We start from the raw sequence: 24752 nt of genomic DNA, 5'->3' as shown, positions 1-24752 counted from the left end.
GGCAAAGAGCACCTTGACAGCCTTTCCTGCAGAAAGACGAGTCATGTCAGCCTCTTCTCTCTGTCTCTTTATTTCTGTCTTTCTATGTATTCCTAGTTCTCGTTTACACTTTAATTTCCTGTCAATATATATTTCTTTCTTCTCCTCCGACGGCTCCTCTTCCTTCTCATATTCATATTCAAGGATCTAAACAGAAAACTGGAAGTTTGCAGTCATTTTCTCTTCTCATCTTTTGCCAAGATGCCACAACATAAAACCCAATTTTAGTCTTTATAGTCTCGCAGTGCCAGACCTTCCTCCACAGCGCTGCATAGGAGGGTCTGGCTAGTCCACACAGCATTCCAGGGATGGGAGAAAAACGTGCTCTGGTTTATTGGCATTTCTTTAAACCCATCACAATCGTCATGGACGACACTTAGCACCCGGTGCCACTGCAAAATAGCCTCAGGAAGCAGCTTGTTTTGGTGGAACGTGTACGTTCAAAAGATGTTTTAGTTGTGCAACAGAAAACTCAGATTGGACAGATGTTTTGAATTTACCTTGCTGAGATCTGAGGAGCAGTTAACCATAGTCCTCATAAATTGACTGGAGTTTAAAATTCCAACACAAAGAAAGTGTAAGGTGACGGAGATCCGGCCCAAAAGAGTAAAATCCGGCGGAATTTCTGGTGGCAACTGAGCAATCCAGGAAGTGGAACCTTCTGGATATATACTATAGTCTTTATAATCTAATGAGAAGATGTGTGCCATTTTACAAAAAAAACAAAAGACCCTTAAATCATCATATAAAAAACAATAAAACATCAAATGGACTGACATCATGGAGGATACCACTTAATCTACCCATGTCAATGGCCAATGATCGTATGTAAGTTTTTATCATATAACGTATAGGCTACAGGTTGTAGTCACTATAGCCTAGACAAGAAATGGATGGAAATGAACAATTATTAGTATTCCTCTTAGCAAACATATGTAAGGACACAAGTTAACAAGTTAAGGCTGGGATGCACGCACGCACGCACACACACACACACACACACACACACACAGACACACACACAGTTGTAATCCATCTTAATACCTCAGGGTGTGAGTTGAAGGATAGAGGAGGATAACTGATGGTCTTATAGCTCGCGATAATCACAGCAACTAGTGACAATGTTCTCACTGTGTAACTTTGAGGATGTGTGTGTGTGTGTGTGTGTGTGTGCGCGCGCGCGTGCAGATTTTTTTTTTTTTAAATGACCTGCTTCATGTAGTTCTACTGGAACATAGGGTCAGTTTCAGCATATATGACAGAAAGTTAGTTTTATAAGTCTTACCTACTGCACCTTTAACACATAAAATCAATATTCACACAGGGATAGGTGTTTACAGTAGAATTAGCATGAAAAGTCTTTAACCTTGCAGCTTGTTTGTGAGCAGATAAGCGTTCTCTGCACAATGTACATGACACACACTCAAATATACACACTCACACTACATAATCACATGGTAGTCTTCTAAAAGTCTAAGCAAAATAACTTCCTTCTGGTTTGTTTGGTAGAAGAAAAGCTCTCTTTGGGCTTGGAGCAAATTGTACAAAACACACACACACACACTCACATTTTGCTTCCTTTCACTTGCTCACTGTTGGTTACGTTATCGCTGAATAAAAGCCAAGGCCTTCTCACATTGTGCTGAATTGACGGTTGTGTAAGCCAAGATTTGCGTCATCTGTAGATTGTGTGGAACTGTGGAACTTCAATTGGAACCACTTGCTGCATCAGGCATCTGTTACATTTGATTCCACCTTAAAATGCACTATGTAGCTTACTTAGAGGATCAGTCAGGTTTTATTCTCAAAGTTTTCACCATCATTGCTATCATTAACATGCTACTCACTGAGTTACATTAATTGCAAGAAACAGTCCAAGAAACATGAGCAGTCAAACAGGTTTCAAACAAATTGAACCCATAACCATTACTGACTGCCCAGAAAAGACGATGCTTTTCTGAAGACAGCTCAAAAAATAAAAAAAGTTTTACAAAGCCATCATTGACAGCATATTCACCTCATCCATAACAGTTTGTTACGGCAGCATGCAACATTAAAGATGCAGAAACAATGCAGCGCACAGTCAATAAATCATCAAAGATTATTGGCTCCCCTATTCCAAAAGCTAACCCTGCTCACTACTTCCAGCTGAAGCTGCATCACCTTGTGCAAATGATGCAAATTACTTATTAACTCAGGTGAGAGATTTGCATGACGCTGTGTTTTCGAAGGCTTATCAGTGTTGACATTCTCCTGCATAGCATAGCCCTGATTAATCCAAGAAGCTGAGGTGTAGAAGAACAAAACATTACATTTTTACGCACAACACATATACACACACACATATATATATATATATATGTATATATATATTAGGGGTGGTACGGTTCACAAAACCCACGGTTCAGTTTGTATCACGGTTTTAGGGTCACGGTTTTCGGTTCTGTACGGTTCTTGTTATTTTTTCTTTTAATCGTTAACAATCCAGAATATACTTCAGCATATGATATATAGCTAAAATTAGCATATTGAATGCATGTTGCACAAAACATGCACACAGTGGCAGTTCTATATATTGTTTTATTTCATCATAGGTACCATGAAATCCAAAATGTTCCCACACACCAGACTATAAACGGCGGCTGGCGCATCCTCCAGCTCTGGGCAGCCTCTCTCCCACTTGACATTTCTGCAGGTGACGTGGCGTGACCTGCGCGGCCCTACTCCACTTGAGGGCCGGTTGGCTCGGTGTCTCTCAAAATCTGATGAAAATCTTTTAAACTGACCTTTGTCAATCTGAAATGAAGACAGATTCAGCAACTGCATGGCCTATTTCTCGCTTAAAATGTTTTCAGAAACACGTTTCGGTGAACTATTTTAGTACAATAGGAGATCGTACTCTGAACGAGCCGCCATGACAGTCTATTTTGAAATTAGGGACCAGCCAGACCCATGTGACGCGATCGTCCAATCAGCTGCCATGGGTTGCGTTTGTCACGCCCATCCCGCTCGTCATTTCCAGTAAGTGTTTTAACATAGGTGTATAAAGTGGGCACTACGGCAGTAAGAGGTTAGTGCAGCTTAACAGTGGACTGACGAACCGTGCGGTACACACACGCTCCGAACCGAGACTAGTGAACCGAGCGGTTCGGGTGTTTTTTCATGAACCGTACCACCCCTAATATATATATATATATATATATATATATATATATATATATGTATGTATGTATGTACATGTGTGTATATGTATGTACATGTGTATATGTGTTGTGTGTAAAAATGTAATGTTTTCGTAATCGGTAGTGTATATATATATAACATATTTGGTTATATACATATGCCTGCCTGTGTATGTGTAGTGTTTTGCAGCAAAGTATGCTTATATTTTAATGAGTGTGTACTGTACATGCATTTACCAGTATGTGTAACGACTTTACATAATGTTTTATTACAATTAAAATCTATTAAAACCTAATCATCATCATAGGTTTTTCTGCAACATGCCGGAGGATAAAGAGACAGAAAGATGAGTGGAAAGAGTGATGATGGATGGTTTGAAAAGCCAACTTATGCACTTTTTTCTCCTTGGGTTTCACAGAATTAGATTTTTTTCATTTTACAGTCTGTTGTTCAAACTTACCCACTGTGTAATTTAATTCAGTCTGGTTGGCTGTGAAACAGAAAGGGTCAATATTTCATTTGGCTTTCAGTGTCTCATTCTATGTTATTAGACAGTTTCAGCTGCCTTCGAGTTTTAATCACAGCTCAATGTAATTGGATCAGAATTGGAGCTGTGAGTCTATAAATTATGTACTTCATAGTCAAGTCACAGAATCTAAGATTCTGGTAAAAGTAAAGTAATATTATATATATGCTACATATATATTAATATATAGCATTGGCTGAAAATCTGGGGCGGGTTTTTTATCAGATTGCTGAAACCTTCAGACTTGTATAGTACACACACACACACGCACGCACGCACACACGCACACACGCGCACACACACACACACACACACACACACACACACACACACACACACACACACACACACACACACTACATGTACGTACATAAGCCACAACTGGACGCCATCTGGTGTGTTGTAAATAGCCCTTTAGGAAATGTGCTGTATTTACATTCCAGGATGGAAAGCCATGCTTTGTGGGTATTAAGGGCACAGCTGGAACAGGTCTTTGACCAATCATATTGCTCGGACAAAACAATGTTATATTTAGTTTAGTTTGGTTTGTTTTTTAGTTTTTCTCACTGTAATATTCAGTATTCATTCGTAGCTGTAGCAATGTATGCAATATCACGTAGTGTGTGAGTTTGTGCGTAACAACACATGGCAAAACATCAACTTGACAAGCCTGGGGGCATTACAGTCAACTTACATCAAGAAAATGAACAGTTAACAGATTTCTTGAGTTGAATAATATACTCCATGTGGCGTTTTCCTCTGTTTTATTGCCCATCACAGACATTTCATTGACGACCACAACAAGCCCAGATGGCTCAACAGGAAGTAATGGTATCCTTGATCCTTTCGGAGCGTCTCAGCACCAATAAAAGCTCTCACCGACACCAGCCCTCAAGCCTCATTTAGCTTACATTACCTGATGCATGAAGTGTCTCAGAATAGGCTGTCTATTTAAACTGAATCTAATTTGGGGGTGCGCCCCGTATATACAGAGGCTCAGTCCTTGCCGCAGCGTTCGCGGGTTCGATTCCGACCCGCGGCGGCCCTTTGCTGCATGTCATTCCCACTCTCTCTCCCTCTTTCTTGTCTTCAGCTTTCCGATCTAATAAAGGCCTAAAATGCCCCAAAAAATAAACAAATAAACAGAATCTGAAAATGTAATAACAGAAACAGATCATCTTCCTGTATATCATCTTCCTTGCATGTAATATGTTTCTTTCCCCTATGCGTTTAATTCCAATTGTCAACCACCAGCCGGAGTTGACATCATGTTGACAGAAATGCTACTAAAAGTGTGTATTACATTTCACGCTGTAGTAATATAATAGTGCTATTCACTAGAGTCAACAAACGCACACCGACACACACGCACTTGAGCATATTTTACCTTCAATCTCACATCTTCAATTTATTTATTTAATAATAATTTTTTTTTTGCACATGATGTTCACTGTGGTGTGAAATCAACTCATCCGACAGCCTCTTTCATTTTCCACAGTGTTAGTCACAACATTGTTCTCACAGGGGAACCACTGCCTTTATTGCTTTCCCGATACAGAACAGGAAAAGTCCTGATTGCTTTGTTTAAACTTAGTGTGGGTGTTCTGTTCTCCGCAATGAATTTGCTAAATTACCACAGATACAAAAAAGTCACCACGTATAAATGAAAAATTAAAGCTTTAAAAGCACTGTGCACATGTCTTGAGAAGACATTTAATCAGAAAAACATATGGGTAGCGGAACATAGTGTAAACACAATACTGATGTCAATACTGATTATAAAGTAAATACGGCGATCATGTTAGCAAAGAGTTGTCTATTTGCAAGTATTCATTTGCAGTCATGTTTCTAGTTATTTAAAGTAACAATCTCAAAGTTGTATTGTCTGTAGTCATTGCTCTTTTCTTTGTTTGGTCACTAGCAGAGACTGGAAAATCCGGAAAAATGCCATTTGGCATTTTACACACTTCAGCGAGTCTGCTGCGTTTGCTCCGTCTACCCTCTCTACCCACCCGCCAGGCGACGGAAAACGCTTCACCAGCTGTGTGCAGCTTGTGGTTTTTTCCGGTAATGTCGCCACAGACACCCAGTTCGTACTGCATATGCAAGAGTTTTCATCATTGGGCCATAGGTTGAATCATTGTGCGATAAGCCCTACTTTGCCAAGCCTCACCCTGAACTGCTACAACTATTATTTCTAGTCATAGTTCCACTATCTTTATTGTTACTTTAATGATTTTAAGTCCGATATTCATTCTCCTTTCAGCTCTGTTTTGGGCTCCACCAACTCCTGTAGAAAATATTTGGCTTTTTAGCTGCTAAATGTTCCGCTATGTTAACAAGCTAGTTGCTAAATGTTTCTGTTGGTTGTGCAGTTCTGGATAGGTTGCCCAGTGCGTTATCAGAGCTTTTTTGTTAAAATAACAGCTGCTGATGGTAGCTTGAAGCGTGTTCAATGAGAGCGGCGAGAGATTCAAAACATAAAAGTTGCGGGTTGCAAAACCAAAACAATGAGCTGAAAGACGCTAACACCCTCCGTACCGATAACGGAAACTGCAGTCGGGGGTAATTCCCTGTGAGTTCGTCACTACAATCAACCCTCGTTTACATCACACATAATTTCCTCCATTGTCAATATAAAATTGCTCATTAGTGCAGCTTCAAACATTGGTATGCATCTATTAAGACACTTACGCTAGTGACACTAATTGTGAATTAAACAGTAAATTAAGTTCTCTCAAGTCACTTGACTTAGAGGTTATAATACAGTAGCTTACAGTTAGGTGTAATTGGGCAAAAGCTTTCAAAGACCAGTGATGGCGCTTGCCTTCCTTCAGGACTCTGTAGTTAAGAGGAACATTGGCTGGAATTGCATCAAGTAAAAACCAAAAACATTTATAAAATTTTATAAAACGATAGAATTTCTCTCTGATTTCCTGTATTTCACCGACCAGCTCTGCTCGCCGCCCAGAGCATCAATTGTTGTTGTGCTCATGGTGTTGCTGTTGACACAACAACTGTGCTTTAATGGAATTTTTGACAGCAGCACACAGGGGAATATGGACACACAAACATAAATACACACACACACACACACACACACACACACACACACACACACACACACACACACACACACACACACACACACACACACACTCACAAAAAAGTCGGACCAGAAAGTGTTTTGTGCACACTTGTCCACTTGCCCTTTTCGTCTCTCCCTTCAACGCTGCAGAATCATAACTTTTAATCAAAGCAAAATCAATCAGTAGTGTCTGTTTTATTGGCAAAGATACAGAGAGAGAGAGAGAGAGAGAAGACACAGAGACAGACTGAGACAGTTACAGACAGATACAGTCAAGGTGTGCACAAACTAACATACCTAAAATAATAATATGATTTCAGAAAACCTGCCGGCACAGTTTGTAGAACAGCCAACATATGGCCCTTTTTCCACTCCTGGAGCTTTGGGGATGAGCTCCGTGCTCAGGTTGAGCTAAATAAATAAATGATTGTAGAGATGTGTGGTTGAATCACAACAAAGATGACTATAACTAACATAACAACAGCAACCATTTTACTACTGCATCTGTATTGTTGGACAAACAAAGGCCAACTGCTCATTGGCATTTGTAAAGACAGGGACAAAAATGGGGACACAACAAAGCCAAAAATTGCAGGAAAATAATTCAAAAGATGAAACAAGACGTTCAAGGATCACAATGTGCATAGTGGAGCAAACTGTGCTCGACATGCAGGGTGCCATTTTTGGGCCAACAACATGCTTTTGCCATCCCCAGCTGTGCCACTGCTGCTCTATACCATTACCAACACCAATCTTTCCATTATCTCCTCCACAACCTCTTCCTTTGCTCGCCTACCAAATACTGTATACAAAAGCTATAGTTATAGTTGTGATATGTTGTAGTTGATCCCACTATAGCTTTTTTAATGCCATATATCTTATTTTGTCCCAGTTTGGAAATAACACATCCTCATACCTAAACATTATAGGTTGGTTTCCAAAAGCTTAATCTTGTAACTGTAATCATGTGACCCTTCTATTTAACGTAACAGGCAGTTTTAAACACAGAAAACAGAACTAGTTAAGTTTAGGCAACACAAATAATAGTTAGTCAGGGTTAGTAAAACATCAAGGATTGGCTTAAAATGAGTCATGTAAAACCTACTAAAATGAGTACGAAATATTAAGTCACGGATGTCATTGCGTCATGGACTAAGGTTGGTAAAACTCATAGGTAAAACTTAGTTAGTTTCAAAATGATGAATGAAAATGAATTTGTTTTTTAGGTTCACATGGGAAACAAGCCCTGGTCTCCTGAGTGAAAGTTCTGTGTTTGGTTGACCCATCGACCACCCCAACCTGCCTCCTAACGCAGAATTTGGCATTTTTATACTTTGTGGACAGATACTAAACTAGGTATCTGCATAAATAAAGTATCATTCAAACCTCAGGCAAAGAAAAATATTTGGTTATAGTAAGTAAAGATGGTGTGCAGAGGCGGAGCGAGGGGGTGGCTTCCTCAAATCTTTTAGGTTTTTAAAATAACTTAACTTTGTGTCATTTTCCCTTCCCGTCTCTCTGACTGGACTAGCAAATCAATGGAGCAGAAGTGCTGTTACTGCGGAAATATTGTTCATTCCTTCGGTGAACTCTACTAAAAATAAGTTTCAAGATTAATAATGCTGTTTATGCCAAATTCTTACCATAAAAATAGTAACATCAGACAATTTTTGCCTCTTTTTAGGTTGCAGACATGAAAATGAGTCATCCTAACATTAGTTGTGCTCTGGCTTCAGAATGATGAAGACAGTTGGAGAACAATTAGGTTCCAAACAGAATGTAGGCCATTCAGGATGATTCTTTTTCTTGGTAACTATCATGTATTTCCCAAATGATTTACAGCAGTTTAGCCATTCTATTATCAAATGGCTTGAAAAATAGTGCATATACAGTAGCTGCCGTTGGAGCATGCCCCCGGACCCTTCGTAGGTTTGGAATGAGCCCCGAATGTTTACAACTTCTGGCTCCACCCCTGATGGTGTGCATTATTAAAAGAAACTCACGTTGATTGTTGGTTGTAGACAGGATGTGAGGGGAGAGTTAGTACTCACCCAACTGCAAGAGATAATAAATCCAATTTCTTAATGTTAAACACAGTATTTCAGTTGTTAATTGAAAAGTGACCTCTGCCAAGATTTGAAAAAGTCTCTGAGCTTCAATCTGTATTTCATCTGTGAATCATAACAACCACTCACATTAGAAAAGCTGGGCAGCAAAATGCGGTCCAATTTCCTCAAACACTACAAAAACAGCATTTGCATTCACTCAAAGCTGAACTTGTTTTTGTCAATGAATAAATTATATGATAAATGTAGATGGAAGTGCAACTGTTAAATAAATTATAATGACGGCTCAGAGCATGAATGGATCAGACAAATTTTATAACAGCTTAAAAATGAATTAAATTCCTTCTGAAATATTGTCCGTCTACCATGACCTCCAGAAATGTTAAACCTGCTGCTGCATGACAATTTCACACACGCCTTTAGGTAGCAGTGTACCATACTGCACACTACATCTCTACTTTTTTTCTCTTACAACCAATACATCAGCTGACCTTTAAGCAATGCAAGTTTTGAAGCGTTATTGACATTTTCTTTACCCTACCTAAGTCGGTTTTAAATCCAGCGCATGAAGTCAATCCTGATTTGCATTTTCATTCTTGACATTTCAAAAGTTCACTTGTAATCTGTCGTTCGTCTCTTTCTATTTGCGGCTTAATTAATCTATTTCGGCAGGAGAGTGCCTCTAAAACTCCTATTTCATGTTCAACTAATAGATTCTCCCTTTGTGTTCCATTCACTCATTACAGTATGTGTCTCTCATGCTGGAGGCGTTACATTTAGCTGAACCTTAAACAAAGATATTGCAGGTGCCGTAGACACAGATGCTAAAGCCTAGTTCAGCCTCTCTCTCTCTCTCTCTCTCTCTCTCTCTCTCTCTCTCTCTCTCTCTCTCTCTCTCTCTCTCTCTCTCTCTCTCTCTGTTTTGTCTCAGGAGACAGTCCTGAGACAAAACATTCCCTTATCATAGAGCTGTCTATGTAGACTCCTTGAATCAGTGGATAGACAAACAGTTATACATGAAGAGTTTTTTTTTAAATTATAATTTATGATTCATTTATATGATTTTAAATATATAAGCCCTTACACGTGTGAGGAAAAGGAAAATAAATTGTTACAAAGTGATAAGGGTCATTGTAGATACAGTAATGAAACCACAAGTTCAAAAGAAGCCTAAGAATAAAACAATTAAGAAAAAAAAATGACACAAAAAACAATAATATACATGACATATGGAAAAAAAAAAAAAAAAAAAAAATATATATATATATATATATATAATATATATAGACATATTCAAAGGAAAGGGATTTTGAAATGAGTCAAAGCAAATAGTAAATATGGACTGTCACAAAGTCACATGCTAAACCCACTGAGTGCTACACATTAAGCATACTGAGTGCTACGTAGTAAACATACTGAGTGCCTCTGGAACAAAGTAATCAGGGTTAGACTAGAGGGTTTGAGATGCTGGTGCAGTGTCGGGGGGTGCACCGCCCATGGGGACAATATCTAGCTGCAGGGACCTGACGTGTTCTAAAAGAGGTAGCCATATTTTAGAAAATGTAATAGTGGAGCCACAAAGAACGTGTTTTATTTTCTGTAGTTTCATAAAATAAAGGGCATCCTTTATCCAGTGGGTGTGGGAGGGAGAATGGGGACTCCATACGCCTTGCGTGTAAGAAAAGCAACAAATGTACATGAAGAGCTTTGGTTGTTAGACATTGGCCATATTATAATATTATAATATTCTCATTCCCTGACCTGTGACCTAGGAGTGACCTGATGTTGTCTAAGCTTTCCCTTTAATCTCATCATACCACAACATGGTCCATCCATCTTCGTCCCCTTATCCGGGGTTGGGTCGTGGGGGCAGCAGCTCCGGCAGGGGACCCCAAACTTCCCTTTCCCGAGCCACATTGACCAGCTCCGACTGGGGGATCCCGAGGCGTTCCCAGGCCAGGTTGGAGATATAATCCCTCCACCTAGTCCTGGGTCTTCCCTGAGGCCTCCTCCCAGCTGGACGTGCCTGGAACACCTCCCTAGGGAGGCGCCCAGGGGGCATCCTTACCAGATGCCCGAACCACCTCAGCTGGCTCCTTTCGACGCGAAGGAGCAGCAACTCTACTCCAAGCTCCTCACGGATGAATGAGCTTCTCACCCTGTCTCTAAGGGAGACGCCAGCCACCCTCCTGAGGAAACCCATTTCGGCCGCTTGTACCCTGGATCTTGTTCTTTCGGTCATGACCCAGCCTTCATGACCATAGGTGAGGGTAGGAACAGAAATTGAGCGGTAGATCGAGAGCTTTGCCTTCTGGCTAAGCTCTCTTTTCGTCACAACGGTGCGATAAATTGAATGTAATACCACCCCCCGCTGCGCCGATTCTCTGACCAATCTCCCGCTCCATTATCCCCTCACTCGCGAACAAAACCCCAAGGTATTTGAACTCACTTCACAACATGGATTTTCCGGAAATTCCACCACAAGTAGTGCTGATAGCAATGAACAATGCTCTATTTTCATTACCTCCCTCCTATCGACGCTGAGTGACATTTTCCCATTTCTCCCCCATTTTTCCCCCATTCCTCCCTCCATACCTCCCTCCATACCTCCTTTACTCCCTGTGGGGTTAAGAATACCAATTACACAGTGGGACTCCAGCTGTATGAACTTATGAAGGCACTAGTTAAACATCAATATGTCTTTGTCAAATTAGGGAGACCACCGTTGAGGCAATTTGTAGCTTGTGTCTTACTGCAGTGGTAATGTAAATGTATTCTAATGTTTATTTCCCTTAATTTAGATCCTGTTGCTTCTCGTCATTTAAATGCTAATCCAGAGAAAACAGTCTCACCACAAGGTCCATTTCTAGATGTTGTAGTGTTTTTGATCATATTACATTATTTTGCTTGGTTGTCGTGGAGTTATAGAGTACTTTATGGCTTAAAAGCTGTTCTTGACCTTGGAAACAGCAGACAAGAAAAGAAATCTCACCACAACTCTGCTTTAAAATGAAAAAGGCTGAACAAAAAGTGCAGAGAAAAAAACAGAACAGCTAGTAAATGGTGAGATTGCTTCCTCACCTGATGTTTCCAGGATCGAGAATGAATTTAGTTTTGGTAGATTTGGCTCCAGGCTTGAAAGTCCTGTTTTTTTTTTTAAGTTAAACTTATACAGTGGACGTCAATGTAGTAAATACAGCAACAACAAAAAAAAACGTGGAATGCTTTTACAGTGCTTAACTTTAACAGAACAAAACTACTTGGTTAAGTTTAGGAAAAGATCATAGATTGGGTTAAAATAAGTACGTTATGTTACGAAACTTAAGATAAATACGTAAGTTAAATTTGTTATGTAAAGTAAATAAGTAGATGTTTACTTTTGGTTTTACACGGGACATGGACAGCAGTCTCCTGGGTGAAGGTCCCGTGTTTGTTTGTCTCATCATTCCCTTCGTGAACTTTGATCCCAGACTTTGATTAGAAACGTATTTGTGATACGTCAAAGGAAAACATGAACCGGGACAAATTATGTTTCCCTTCAAAATGTAATTCAGAATGCAGTTTAGTTGTATCGGGATGTCATTTTTAGGAGACACGGCTGTTTGAGCATGCAAGGTAGAAGTAAATTCATTTTCTGCACAATGTTTTTGCTCCATCTTCTTCCCTCCTCCTTCATTGGTCAGGTTTTTTCCTCCCTGCTTTCTCGTTTTTCCTTCCTCGTTCATTTTAGTTAATGTTTTCTTCTCTTTCATCTTGTCTTCTATTCGATCCTTCCTTCCTTCCTTCTTTCCGTGCTCCTTCACTGCTTCCATCTTTTGTTCTTTTCTTACTTGCTTTTCCTCCCTGTTCCGTACCTTTTTTCCCCATCCCTTTCTTCTCTCTTTCCTTTCTTCCACGCTTCTGTCCTCCCTTCTTCCCTTTGAACTCCTCCACCTCACTTTCTGCTTTATTTACAGTGTTTTCTTCTTAATCATTTATCTCTCTCCTCCTGTGTCCTAACTCTGCTTTCTCACTCACTTTTCATTCTTTAGTAAAAGCCTGTTAGGGCAATTCCATTCTCCTCTGTCTGTCCCTCTGGCTTTGTCATCATCTATCATTTTCCTCCTTTGAATCTTTGACATTTACAATCTTTCCTTTCCTCTCTGTCTGTATCTCTCTGTCTGTCTCTCTCTATCTCTCTCCGCGCGCCTAGAGGCTCGACTTTCTTCTCTTTGGCTTTGTATGTGTGTTCTGTGTATAATGGTATACATAAACAAACACACACACACACACACACACACACCCACACACGCACCCACCCACACATCCAGAGCTGCATCTTTTTTGCTGTGCTGCACATTGTTTTTCAAAATCTTCTTCTTTCTTTCTTTCTTTCTTTCTTTCTTTCTTTCTTTCTTTCTTTCTTTCTTTCTTTCTTTCTTCCTTTACAGCCGTTGGCTGACACAATATCTTTGAATTACAGTGTCACTCACTCACCCAACCCCTCTCTGTCTCTGTAATAACACACACACACACACACACACACACACACACACACACACACACACACACACACACACACACACACACACACACACACACACACACACACACACACAAACACAGATGGAGGGATTATGAGGTATTACATTAGCAGTGCAGCACTGTGTTAATGGCCTTTACATCATCCAGAAGAGAATACACTTGACTCTTTAAACTCATTCATCCTCTCTCTCTCTCTCTCTCTCTCTCTCTCTCTCTCTCTCTCTCTCTCTCTCTCTCTCTCATGCTGTACTGTTTTTCTTGTCCCACACATTCTCTCTCTAATCTCTGTAGTTTCAGATTAAACTGTTGCACAAGTTAGTTATATGAAATTTCAGCTAAATGAAATAGTACGTCTTTCTTAATGAGAATATATTCAAGAGGACGTGTAACCAGGATTAATACCTCATTGCATTTCAGTTGTGCTTGCATGCCACCGAATTTATTTGTGGGTTTTTTCCTTGTTTTTTCTTGAATCAATTTGTCTCTGTTCGGGAAACGTTTGAATCTGTAGCAGGTAATGTTACAAGCTACTCTCGACTACTAATGCAACACTGCACTTTTATTGAAAACCACACTACAAGCTAGAAAAAGTTGCATTGGTATATTTACCATCAAGAACCATGCTTCTACTGTTAAAGGAACAGTTTGACATTTTAGGAAAGACAGATTTGATCACCTTTGGACGGAGCCAGGCTAGGTTATAGAGATAGATTCAACATGTAATGTGGGTTCTCGTTTGCAAAGTTTGCAAACAAATGATGAAAAGGTTCCTTTGTTTTTCTGTTCATGTCTGTTCTGGTTATTTACGTTTTTTTGCTTTCTCTCTCATTTTTCTCTGTGCCCTTGCTCTCTGTCTTGTGTCCTCTTTCTCTGATTCCCTTCATACTTTGCTCCTTGTTGGTTTGGTAAACATATTGGTTTGCCTATTCATTGAAAATATAGTTGCATAAATAAAAAGAAATACACTCTCCGTACTATGAACACAGTAAGTCTGATGTTGACTTTCCTCGCTCTAATGAAAGGTTGTCCCACTGCAGCTCCAACATTTACTCGCTTTGTTTCTCAACTCACAATCCCACTTCTCATTAACTCTGTCTGATTCTCGCCCCTGCCTGCTAATCACGTATACGCTCATCTGAACATACTCTGTAGTCAACTTTTAAAATTATAGATTAATAGGTGAGGTACGCAGAGACTTAATTAGGCCTACCTGTAAAATATGAGTTAAAGCTGAAAGCTGAAGAAAGATGCTCTTTGCTGTCCGAGGTTGTAAACAATCTTACAACAACCTTCAGTCTTTAGAGGCTATTTGAAATTCACAAATTACCCAAATAAACTGCATGCACTTCACTTTATTTGAAATCATTTAAGGCTTACAAGCCTCTGAATGCATGCATGCAGTATAATGAATCCAGGAAATACAGTAAGAAATAGTCAAATGACCAGTAGTGTAGGATTTTAGTATTTTGAAAGTATATTTTTACTGCTACTTATGACATTTAGATGTCACTTGTTTTTTTTTAAACCGTTTTCTCTTTTTCTCCCTACTGTAATGCGTGGAGCTAAAAAGGGTAACATAAAAATATATTTTAGATACAGTAGTGTGCCTGACCTACATTAGATAAGCAAGTATAGAATTATTGGATTAGTATGTATGTTTTCCTGTTTCTCTTTCTGTCTTCCTCCATTCAGCCGTCCTTCTCCATCAAATCTCCACAGACCCCACTCAAACCATCCCTCTTGTTCCTGTAATGGCGCTCCATCTGTGCAGTCCATTAGGTGGCCTCGTAGCTTACAGGGGCGGCAAAGCGTGGACCAATAATCCAGGGGGGGGACGACATTTGTTCAGAATGCAGCATAGAAAATCTGCTTAGAAATATAGGAAATATTGCATAGGATAGAACAACACAATGTAATTCTGCTAAATGAAACATCACAGGTGCTGTGCCACCCCGAGCCCCCTCCCTTCTAGCCCCACCCCTGATGGCTTAGTGCCTTCGCTTATGAACATGACCCCTCTGGCAGTACAACACAATCCATACTCTCAACCTGCTCTTGTGGGCATCACTTGCTACCGAGGGCACGGGTGTGTGTTTTTTGTTTATGCCAGACCTGTATCAAATAGTGTCCCAGGGACAACAGGGGATTTTCTGTACACAGGTATAACCTTTCTGGATGCTTGTTGAACAACATTGCTCTGAAACCCCTCATGTAAGTGTGCCATTTTTTTTTTTAAAGAAAAACTTACAGTAGATGCCTGAGATGAAATTGCCACAGGTGAATGTATATAAATTCAACCACAGCGCCAGTTCTATATGACATCACTATTCTTCTTCTGTCAGCCATGTAACCTGTAGTTGTTGTTTTTTTTCAGTTGATTTAAAGAATGATGTACAAAATTATGGTATGTAACTCTGTAACTTTAGAAACTAATTTGATCAAGGAACACGCTCTACATCAGGTTTTTTGTAGCCTACATATTTACGTTGTATTTTGCAGATCCGTCATTTCCTAATGATTTTCAAGAGGCAATTTGATCATGATTAAAGGGGGAAAAAACCAAGACATTGTTCAAATTGGCACACTCTGAATTAATTACTCCCAATTAATTGCTAATGCAATCCTTAAAATTTCAGTCTTTGTTGATTTTGGTGACATCCATGGTTACCGTGGAAACAGCAGGTACAGTTTATTACTTCTTGGGCAACAGAAGAACAACTGATGTACGTATGTGTTTACAGTGCAGCCAAACAAACCTTGTAGATATGCATAAGTAGGCAATTTGAATCCAAGGCGGTAATGACGGACTCTGCCACTAAAGATAAAAGATACTACTGTATATGGAAAGGTTATTATAGATTGTAAATACATTGAATGGCTAATAATGAAAAAAATGCCAACCGTAAATGGTGTCAAATTTCATAATTTCATGAAAATCTTATGGATTATGATTTAACGTTTGAAAAATGTGTCCACATGCTACAAACCATTTAACATATATGAGGAATAAAGTTTCCAGTAATCCAAGAAATAATAAATGAATACTTACTTGGGTTTAATTTGAGCTTTTCTTTCATGGACATACTGCATATTATTTTTCCTATAATTAGTATAGAAATATGGTTTTTGTTCCAGGAAAATATTTTGTAGATTTGCATACTGTAACCATCCAACACATTTACACTATTTGTCAGTTACTCCTAATAACATTAGCATAATTTGTCATCTGTATACTTTATAATATATTCAGTTTTTCTTGCTCTCTCCTGGTTTTTCTTGCTGCTACAAATAGGGATATGTATCTAATCTAACATGATGTGGAGGGTGCTTATTCACTGTCAGTGTGCCTGTGTTAGATTAAAGTACTGAAGATTAATGGTGAATTCAGTTGTTTTTGTTGTTGTTGTTCCTGGTGTGTGGGTGTTTGTAGAAGCCACTGTGGTTTCAGGAGGCTTCAGTCATTTTTAACTTCAGTTTCAATCTGCAATGTTTCAGAAAAGAGCATCAGAAGTCGTTTTTTTTCTTCTATCTTCTCCCTCTTTCTGTAGACAGATGGATGATACTTATCCCTCACTCCGGAGGTGTGGAGTGACAGATGACAAAGGCATTGACACGGTGGGAGAGAGAGAAAAAGAGAGAGGTAATGTCGGAAAGGGTTCCTGCCGCCCGTAATGGAAAACAACTGCAAAGGTCAGACATCGATTGGGAGGCTAGAAGAAGTAAGTGACCAGATTTGCTGATACTGGGATGACAGTGTTTCTCACTCACTCATTCACTCACCCTCTTCCTCTCTCTCTTTACATTTGGTGCCTTATTTTTTTCCGTTTCTCTTTCTGCACCTTCATCTCTTTGTAAAACACTCACATTTTGTATGTAACACCTATACAGTGCTCAAAGTTGTCACTATTTCGGGACTAGAAGAGCTCCAAAGATGCACTTGCAATAGAGGACAGCACCTTCTGTAGATGCGTTTTGCAGTGTTGTAGTACTCGAGACCGGTCTTGGGACCATTTTTTGAAGGTCTCGTCTCGGTATCGACCGCGGTTTTACTCGGATGAAGAGGACTCAGAATTTTATTTCAAGACCGGTCAGGACCACAACTGCAGGGATATCACTTAATTGCTTCTGCATTGTCAAATTTTATGGGTTGACATCATTACTGTGATTGGATGTAAAACGTCCTACCTCAAATGCAACCAATAACTTGAGTCATTTCTAGTTGGAAATTTGTTACTGTTGTTGGTCTTGGTCTTGACTCGGTCTCAACCCCTCAAAGTCTTGTCTCAGTCTCAATACAATTCTTGGTGATGACTTGTTCTTGTTCTCGGTTTAGGTGGTCTTGACTACAACACTGGCGTTTTGTGCCATTTCTCACAGTATTCTTGTCTTAAATTTGAACCTAAACAGTTACAGTTCTATTATCACAGGATCATCATCATTATCAAATGAATGTGTGGGTTGGCCCAACAAAAGACCACCACCAAGTCTGATTAAAATGCCTGGCTAGAGAAACACAGCAATGCTACACAACGCTAAAAGGACAACAAACAGTTTCAGTAATCACTTCATACTGAAACGTAGCCATAAAAAGAAACGTCAAACACTCAGCCAGCGTGATCTATAAAATACTGTGCTATTGGAACACCAGGAACAACAACAACAACAACAACAACTGAATTTACCATTAGTTGTCCGACAGTCAAATGCTAACAGACTAGCCTCTGTCATCAAATGACCTTTGCCCTGCTGGTTGTAGCAAGAGTCTCTCTGTTTACATCTGATCTGCTTTTACACTCCCAACTGTTGCCCATACAGTAAACAGTAACAGTTGGGAGTAATTTGGTGTGCGATGGCACTACTTAAGACTTATCCTTCATGATATCATAATGACAAATCAAAATGATACCACTTTACTTGAGGTCTAAGAATCTATCCATTACACTGTCATAATAGTGTCATGACAGCCAGTTTTGTGAAATATCCTGTCACACATCTATCTGACCAAGTGCTAGAATTGGTCTCTAATCTTGCACATCTAATTATAATAATCATTATGTCAACATGTCATGAATACAAAAAGAAAGTGGATTTTCTGTTTATTTCAAGTTGTCATGACAAATACATCTTCTGGTAATGTCACTTTGATTAATGTCAAGTTGTCATAATCAAGACAACCCAAACATTGTCAACTTGTCATGACAAAAACCGAATGACACTTAATCACAGAAGTCATAAACGTTTGACTTGTTTATAATGTTTATGACACGTTCATAACAGTGTCATGTCATAGTTATGACAGTGTCATGTCATGATTATGTCTATACCTTCAAGTAAAATGTTACCCAAGATAAGCATGTGTGTGAGTAGTGGAATTGAGAAAAAAAGATCATCTCTTGCCCCAATACAAAGTATTATTGTCACAGAAGTTGGTATTTAATCATTTACCAACATGTTTAGCTGGTGTTGCGTATGGATATGGAATACAAACCCGTGAGTGTTAAGCTTTAAACCTCACACCCACAACAGTTTGTGCTGTTTGCCTCTGTGGGGCAGCAGTTTAATAAGAAGAAAATCCCTCTATCCCATTCCCCCTTGCCACCCTCCAATGTTTTATCTCGCAGAGCAGAAACGGCTTCAACAAACATAAGTGAGGCAGCAATTTGTCCCTGCGGTGAAAAGCAAAGCGACCGCGGCAACATCAGTGCCTTAACTAGGCTTCTGCTGTGTGATCCTTTGTGACTCTCCGGCTGTATCCGTGTCTTTCTCTCTCAGAAGTGCTTTACGAGCACAACACCAATTATGATCTACAGGATACATGATGAGATTTGTTAGCTAACAGACACGCGTGCACTCACTTTGTGGGCTGCATGTAATCTTTGGTTTGAACCTAGTGAACTGTTTTCCTGCCAAGCTTAAAACTATATCCTTAAAAGGGAAAATACGATTATTGTCAGAAAGCAAGGGACTGTCCTGTGGAGTCGAGGTAACATCTCTTTCTCTTTCCTTTTTTCTCAATCCCTATTCCTTTAGACTCACATTGCCAGACCTTCCTCCACAGCGCTGCAGAGGAGGGTCTGGCTAGTCCACTCAGCTTTATGGGATAGGAGAAAAATGTGCTCTAGTTTATTGGCATTTCTTTAAACCTAGACTCTGCAAAATAGCCTCGGGAAGGAACTTGTTTTGGTGGAACGTGTACGTTCAAAAGTTGTTTTAGTCATGCAAAAGAAAACTCAGATTGGACAGATTTTTAAATTTTTTATTTAACCTTTATTTATCAGGGGGGTTTCACTGAGAGGCAGCCTCTCTTTTGCAGGAACGCCCTGATCACATTCACACAGTTCCACATTCATACCTGGAAGCTGCCCAGTACAACCACAGTCTGATCTGCTGGCCACTGAGCAGCTCCACTGGAGCGGTTGGGGTTAAGGGCCTTGCTCAAGGGTACCTCAGTGGTGGTAATGAGGGCGGGACAAGCGCTGTTCTTTCACTTTCCCAAACAAGATTTTATCCTGTCGGTCTGGGGATTGAACCAACGACCTCCCGGTCACAAGCTCGCTTCTCTAACCTTTAGGCCACCACTGCCCATAAAAGGCCACCATTGCCCATAAAAGGATAAAGATAGTCTAGCTAGCTGTCTGGATTTACCCTGCAGAGATCTGAGGAGCAGTTAACCATAGTCCTCAGAAATCGACCAGAGTATAAAATTCCAAAACAAAGAAAGCGGAAGGTAACAGACATCCGAGCAAAAAGAAGGACATCCGGCGGAATTTCCGGTGGCAATGGAGCAATTCCGAAAGTGGAAGGTCGTGGAGACTACTTTTCCTTTATCTCGTCAATCCTTCCTCCTCCATCTCTCTCTCTACCCCATCCTCCTTATCCTCCTCTCTCTTTGTCCTCTCTCTCTCTATCTCTCTGTGATGTATGTCTGCTTTATCAGAGTGGTTAAATGGCTCGCCTGCAGTGCTGTTTAGTTTCCTATGAACTACGCTGATCTCCCTGAGAGGAGAGGAGACGATAGGAAGGAGCCTATCTATTAAACACTGAACATTGTGGTGGTAATAAACACCCACACACACACATTCCTACATGTGCATCCACACACATAATTCCTCAGACCTAATTGTTTACAATTATTAAGAATCATGCATACAGCAGCATCTTTAAATGGCTTCCCTTTTAAAACAACCACACTACTGTTTTATTGACTTTTTGTTGCACAAAGTCCTATTTATTCTAGTGTACACACAGCCAAGACAAATAATCGATAAATCCTGACAAAAAGCGTTGCACAGCCTCCTTTAATCGGCTGAAAATATAGACGCCTCTGACTGTGAGCTTTCTGTGTCTGAAAAGGACAATTATCCTGACCCCATTGGACTGAGCCAAAGCCCAACGTGAAGCTGTGTCCAACTTTGACAACGGAGACTGTGGTTCACATTACATCGTCAGTGTTGTTTTCTTATGACCTGGTCTATATCCACGACCTTCCACTTCCGGGATTGCTCCATTGCCGCTGGAAATTTCGCCGTATGTCCTCCTTTTCGGCTGGATGTCCATTACCTTCCGCTTTCTTTGTGATGGAATTTTAAACTCTGGTCGATTTATGAGGACTATGATTAACTGCTCCTCAGATCTCTGCAGGGTAAATCCAGACAGCTCCCTAGACTATCTGTCCAATCTGAGTTTTCTGTCGCACGACTAAAACAACTTTTGAACGTACACATCTTCCACCAAAACAAGTTCCTTCCCGAGGCTATTTTGCAGAGACACTGGTGCTTTGTCCGGAGCAAAATTTGCTTTTTCACTTAATTTCTGAGAGTTAGATGAAAAGACCAAAAGCAATCACCTTTTTGTGTATTAGAGCTAGAGCCAGGGGGCAGTTGGCTTAGCTTAGCTAAGTTTAGCATACACCTAGAGGCCTGGGTACTTTGGAAACAGCTAACCTGGCTGTCTCCAAAGTTCCAAAATACAAAACATCTAAAGCTGACTTATTAACATGCCATATCTGGTTTGATTAATCCACATACAAACAAATGTAAAAAAAATAAGTAATAATTTGTGGTTTATGAGGAGTTATGTGTCATTTCTTGCACAAAGTTTGTTTTATTGGAAGTTATTTGACTTGCTAGAATATTATGAGGAAGTAAGGTTTTGAATGCTACCAACGAATAATATTGAACAATAGTTCCATTCCCTTAGAGAGACGGTTTAATCTCTGGGAGTTTCTGTTGTTCCGTGTGACTTTCGTACGCCTGTAAAAAAGACAGAGAAGAAGAATGTTGCTGCGCTGATGTCTGTTGTGTTAATAAATGGGCAGATGGCAGAGAAACACTGCTGTTTTCCCGATCCATCTCAATGCAAAGAAAGTCTCCCGTCCATTCTTCTTACTGGGTTATTAATAGAAATAAGTCAAGAACATGAAAAGAACAAGAATAACTGCGGCTGGCCACAATACGTGCTGTAACTATTCCTTGAACAACAGCTAGGCACAGTGTCATCACAATGAGGCTGTCAATAGTGGTTCCATATCAGAAAACCGCCGTACAAATAAGTTCTGTTTAAGCTCATATGGGTCATGCCAACAACATGTTTCATGTAGGTATTGGGACTAACAATGTATCTCCCAGACGCATATACATAATAATAATAATCTGAATTACTTGTTATGTTTGCACACAAACAAGCAAAACCGAGAGAAATAAAGACACTCAAACGCACCTTGAGATACAATAGATTCACATTAAATAAAACAGACATTGGCATGCCCACACAGATGGTAAAAATGCAAAGCAGGGGATTTTGTTATTGTGCTTATAGCAATGTGTAAAATATGTACACACACTCAGAATGGCTATTATGCTCTGCTTGCATATTATCATAGACTCGCCGCCCACTGAACTATCTCAGCTGGAGGCCTGGGTCTGTCTGGAGATGTGCTGGCTTTTTATCTCAAACGCACACACATATGGACACAGAGGAGAAAGAAACACATTCACTTTTCATTCTTAAACATTTGCCCACACATTCAAAAAAAAATTCTTTCTTACTGTTTGTTACATGCAAAGACAGACACACACACACACACACACACATACACATGCAGCACACTTTGACTCCTCCACATACTGTATCCTTGAAGACATTTATGAGGTACTAAATCACTAAGCCGCTGAGAGGAAAGGGTAAATAGAGAGGACAGCCAATACTTTTGCACACACACTGCCATGTGAGGGTGTAAACATCAAAAGCTTCTGTTTCATTTAATCTTCTTCAGTTTGTTTTAAATGACTGTAGTGTTTAACACTGGTAGTCATTCTCTTTACCTAACTTTTATTAGGAGTGCATACAATATCATAAATTAGGCTAGTAAAGGAAGGATGGCTGTGAGGAAGAAAGACACAAAGAAAGAAAGAACAAGATTTGGCTGGAGGGGGAGGAAGGAATGCAGGAGAGGTGGAAGGGAAGAAGCAGTTAAGGGAGGTTAGGGAGTAGGAATAAAGGAAAGCAATGGAAAAATGGAATAGAGTCCAAAGAAGTCACAAATGAAAGGATTGAAGGAAGGGATGATTTAAAACAACAAAGAAGTGTAAATGGAAGGAACGGTCAATGCATTCATAGATGTAGAGGAAATTGGAAGATGGGCAGAAGGATGTTGAGATAGTAAGATGAAAGAGAGGAAAGTTTGAATGACGAGTATATGATGAATGACTCAAGAATACAAAATGCGCAAACAGAAAGTTCAAAAGAAATGATCTGATCTCGTTTTCATTGGTTTCTTCCACAGATCAACCTGATCATCAACTCTGACCTGAAAGACGTAACTTGCAACACCTTGGATACCACAGACCACAGCAGCAAGATTTACAACTGAATGCAGATGATAAAACTGAAATCTCATCCACAAACTAACTAGCAAAGATCTGGCACACAGCAGACAGCAGCCATGGATATTAGTAAACCAATCTTCAGCAACTTAGAAACTGTTAGACTCTCATTCACATTAAGAGGTGGATTTGACTGATCCACCACAAAGCAACACGGGACATTTTGGCTCAGCATACACCTTGAGAACGTGTCGCCAATGATGAATTGGCAGGAAATGGGAGATTCAAAGCTCAGGGAACAATCTGAGGCTGTTTGCAGCTAGCAAGACTATTGGAATACAATATAAAATCAAAAACACTTTTAGCCTGGTCCTCCCAATCCCCTCTTCCCTGTCACTCCCCGTCCCTGAAGTTGCTTCCTTACTGTTTTCCTTACTTCCCCTAGATCCTTATTAATGGTGTTCTGTTGGTATTAACCATTCATTTACACACTTCAAAACTCTTTAAATAAGTCTTGATCAATGCTGAGCACATCTCTTTTTTCACCTTCTTCTTCCTGCTGGTGAAGAAGGTGAATTAAAATCAGGGGAGGCCTCTTTCAACCACCAATAGGGTAAGGGTCTCATTTTGGGATGGGCGGCCCGGCAAGGGCTCTTCTTGGCGGGTTCAGCACCACCACTTCTTCCCTGGAGGTTGGAGGTCAGATGGCTTGGCCAAGCAACAACCCCCTGGACCTCAACCAAACCCTGTCATGGGGGATCGGGCTTGGAGGCAGCGGTGGAGGTGCGGCAGCCATGAGTGCAGGTCTGGACAATTTCACCCAGGAGTCTGTCACCAGGACAGTGATGAAAGAGAAGAACTGGCCGGCGCTGCTCATACTTGTCATCATCGCACTGACAATTGGTGGCAACATCCTTGTGATCCTGGCAGTGTCGCTGGAGAAGAAGCTCCAAAACGCCACCAACTTCTTCCTAAGGTCGCTGGCCGTGGCGGACATGCTCGTAGGCATCCTAGTCATGCCGGTCTCCCTCATCAACATCCTCTATGGTGAGTTTTGACTAATCGTAAAGCATATCTGCATTTGTAGACATGTAAGGTATAAGATTTATACACATGCAGCAAAGAGCAAACATGTAAAAGTTTCATAACAGATAACATTGTTGCTTGTTGTGAACCTTTGACTTGATGCTTATTGCTCACAAGCTTACATTTACGCATGTACACTTCCCTGAATAATCCACACGTGTTGTAGTGATGAGTTTTCATTAAGATACATGCCTATAATGCCTCACCCAAAATGTAAACAATCTTAGCTGCAGATTTCTACCCCTGATCTCGGGCACCCACCCACTCACCAGCTGTTGCCATCACGCTTTGACATTGCAATTGTGCAATTGTCGAAATGATTATTACTTCTCTGAGACATTGCTAGCTGTTATATTGTAAGTGATTCAAGAGTAGGAGGATGCCATGAACGCCCACATTAGCTTAATAGAATGTCA

General features: G+C 40.2%; 1 protein-coding gene across 4 annotated transcripts in view; it reads left to right on the top strand.

The window, feature by feature from the left end:
* htr2cl1 (5-hydroxytryptamine (serotonin) receptor 2C, G protein-coupled-like 1) overlaps positions 1–24752 on the top strand; it is a 146206-nt gene that overhangs the window by 83262 nt on the left and 38192 nt on the right. For 2 of the 4 annotated variants that reach the window (XM_039823361.1, XM_039823358.1), the window contains exons 3-4: positions 16975–17145; positions 23211–24297. In XM_039823361.1, coding sequence (XP_039679295.1) covers positions 23883–24297 — 415 coding nt within the window. In that variant the 5' untranslated portion in view covers positions 16975–17145; positions 23211–23882. The remainder of the gene's footprint in view (positions 1–16974; positions 17146–23210; positions 24298–24752) is intronic. The other 2 variants (XM_039823359.1, XM_039823360.1) reach the window with 2 other exon arrangements.

Source organism: Perca fluviatilis, chromosome 14 (assembly GCF_010015445.1).
Source record: "Perca fluviatilis chromosome 14, GENO_Pfluv_1.0, whole genome shotgun sequence".
NCBI classification, from domain to species: Eukaryota; Metazoa; Chordata; class Actinopteri; order Perciformes; family Percidae; genus Perca; species Perca fluviatilis.
Note: the sequence above shows the minus strand (reverse complement) of the source record. Positions and strands in the feature narration are given on the sequence as shown.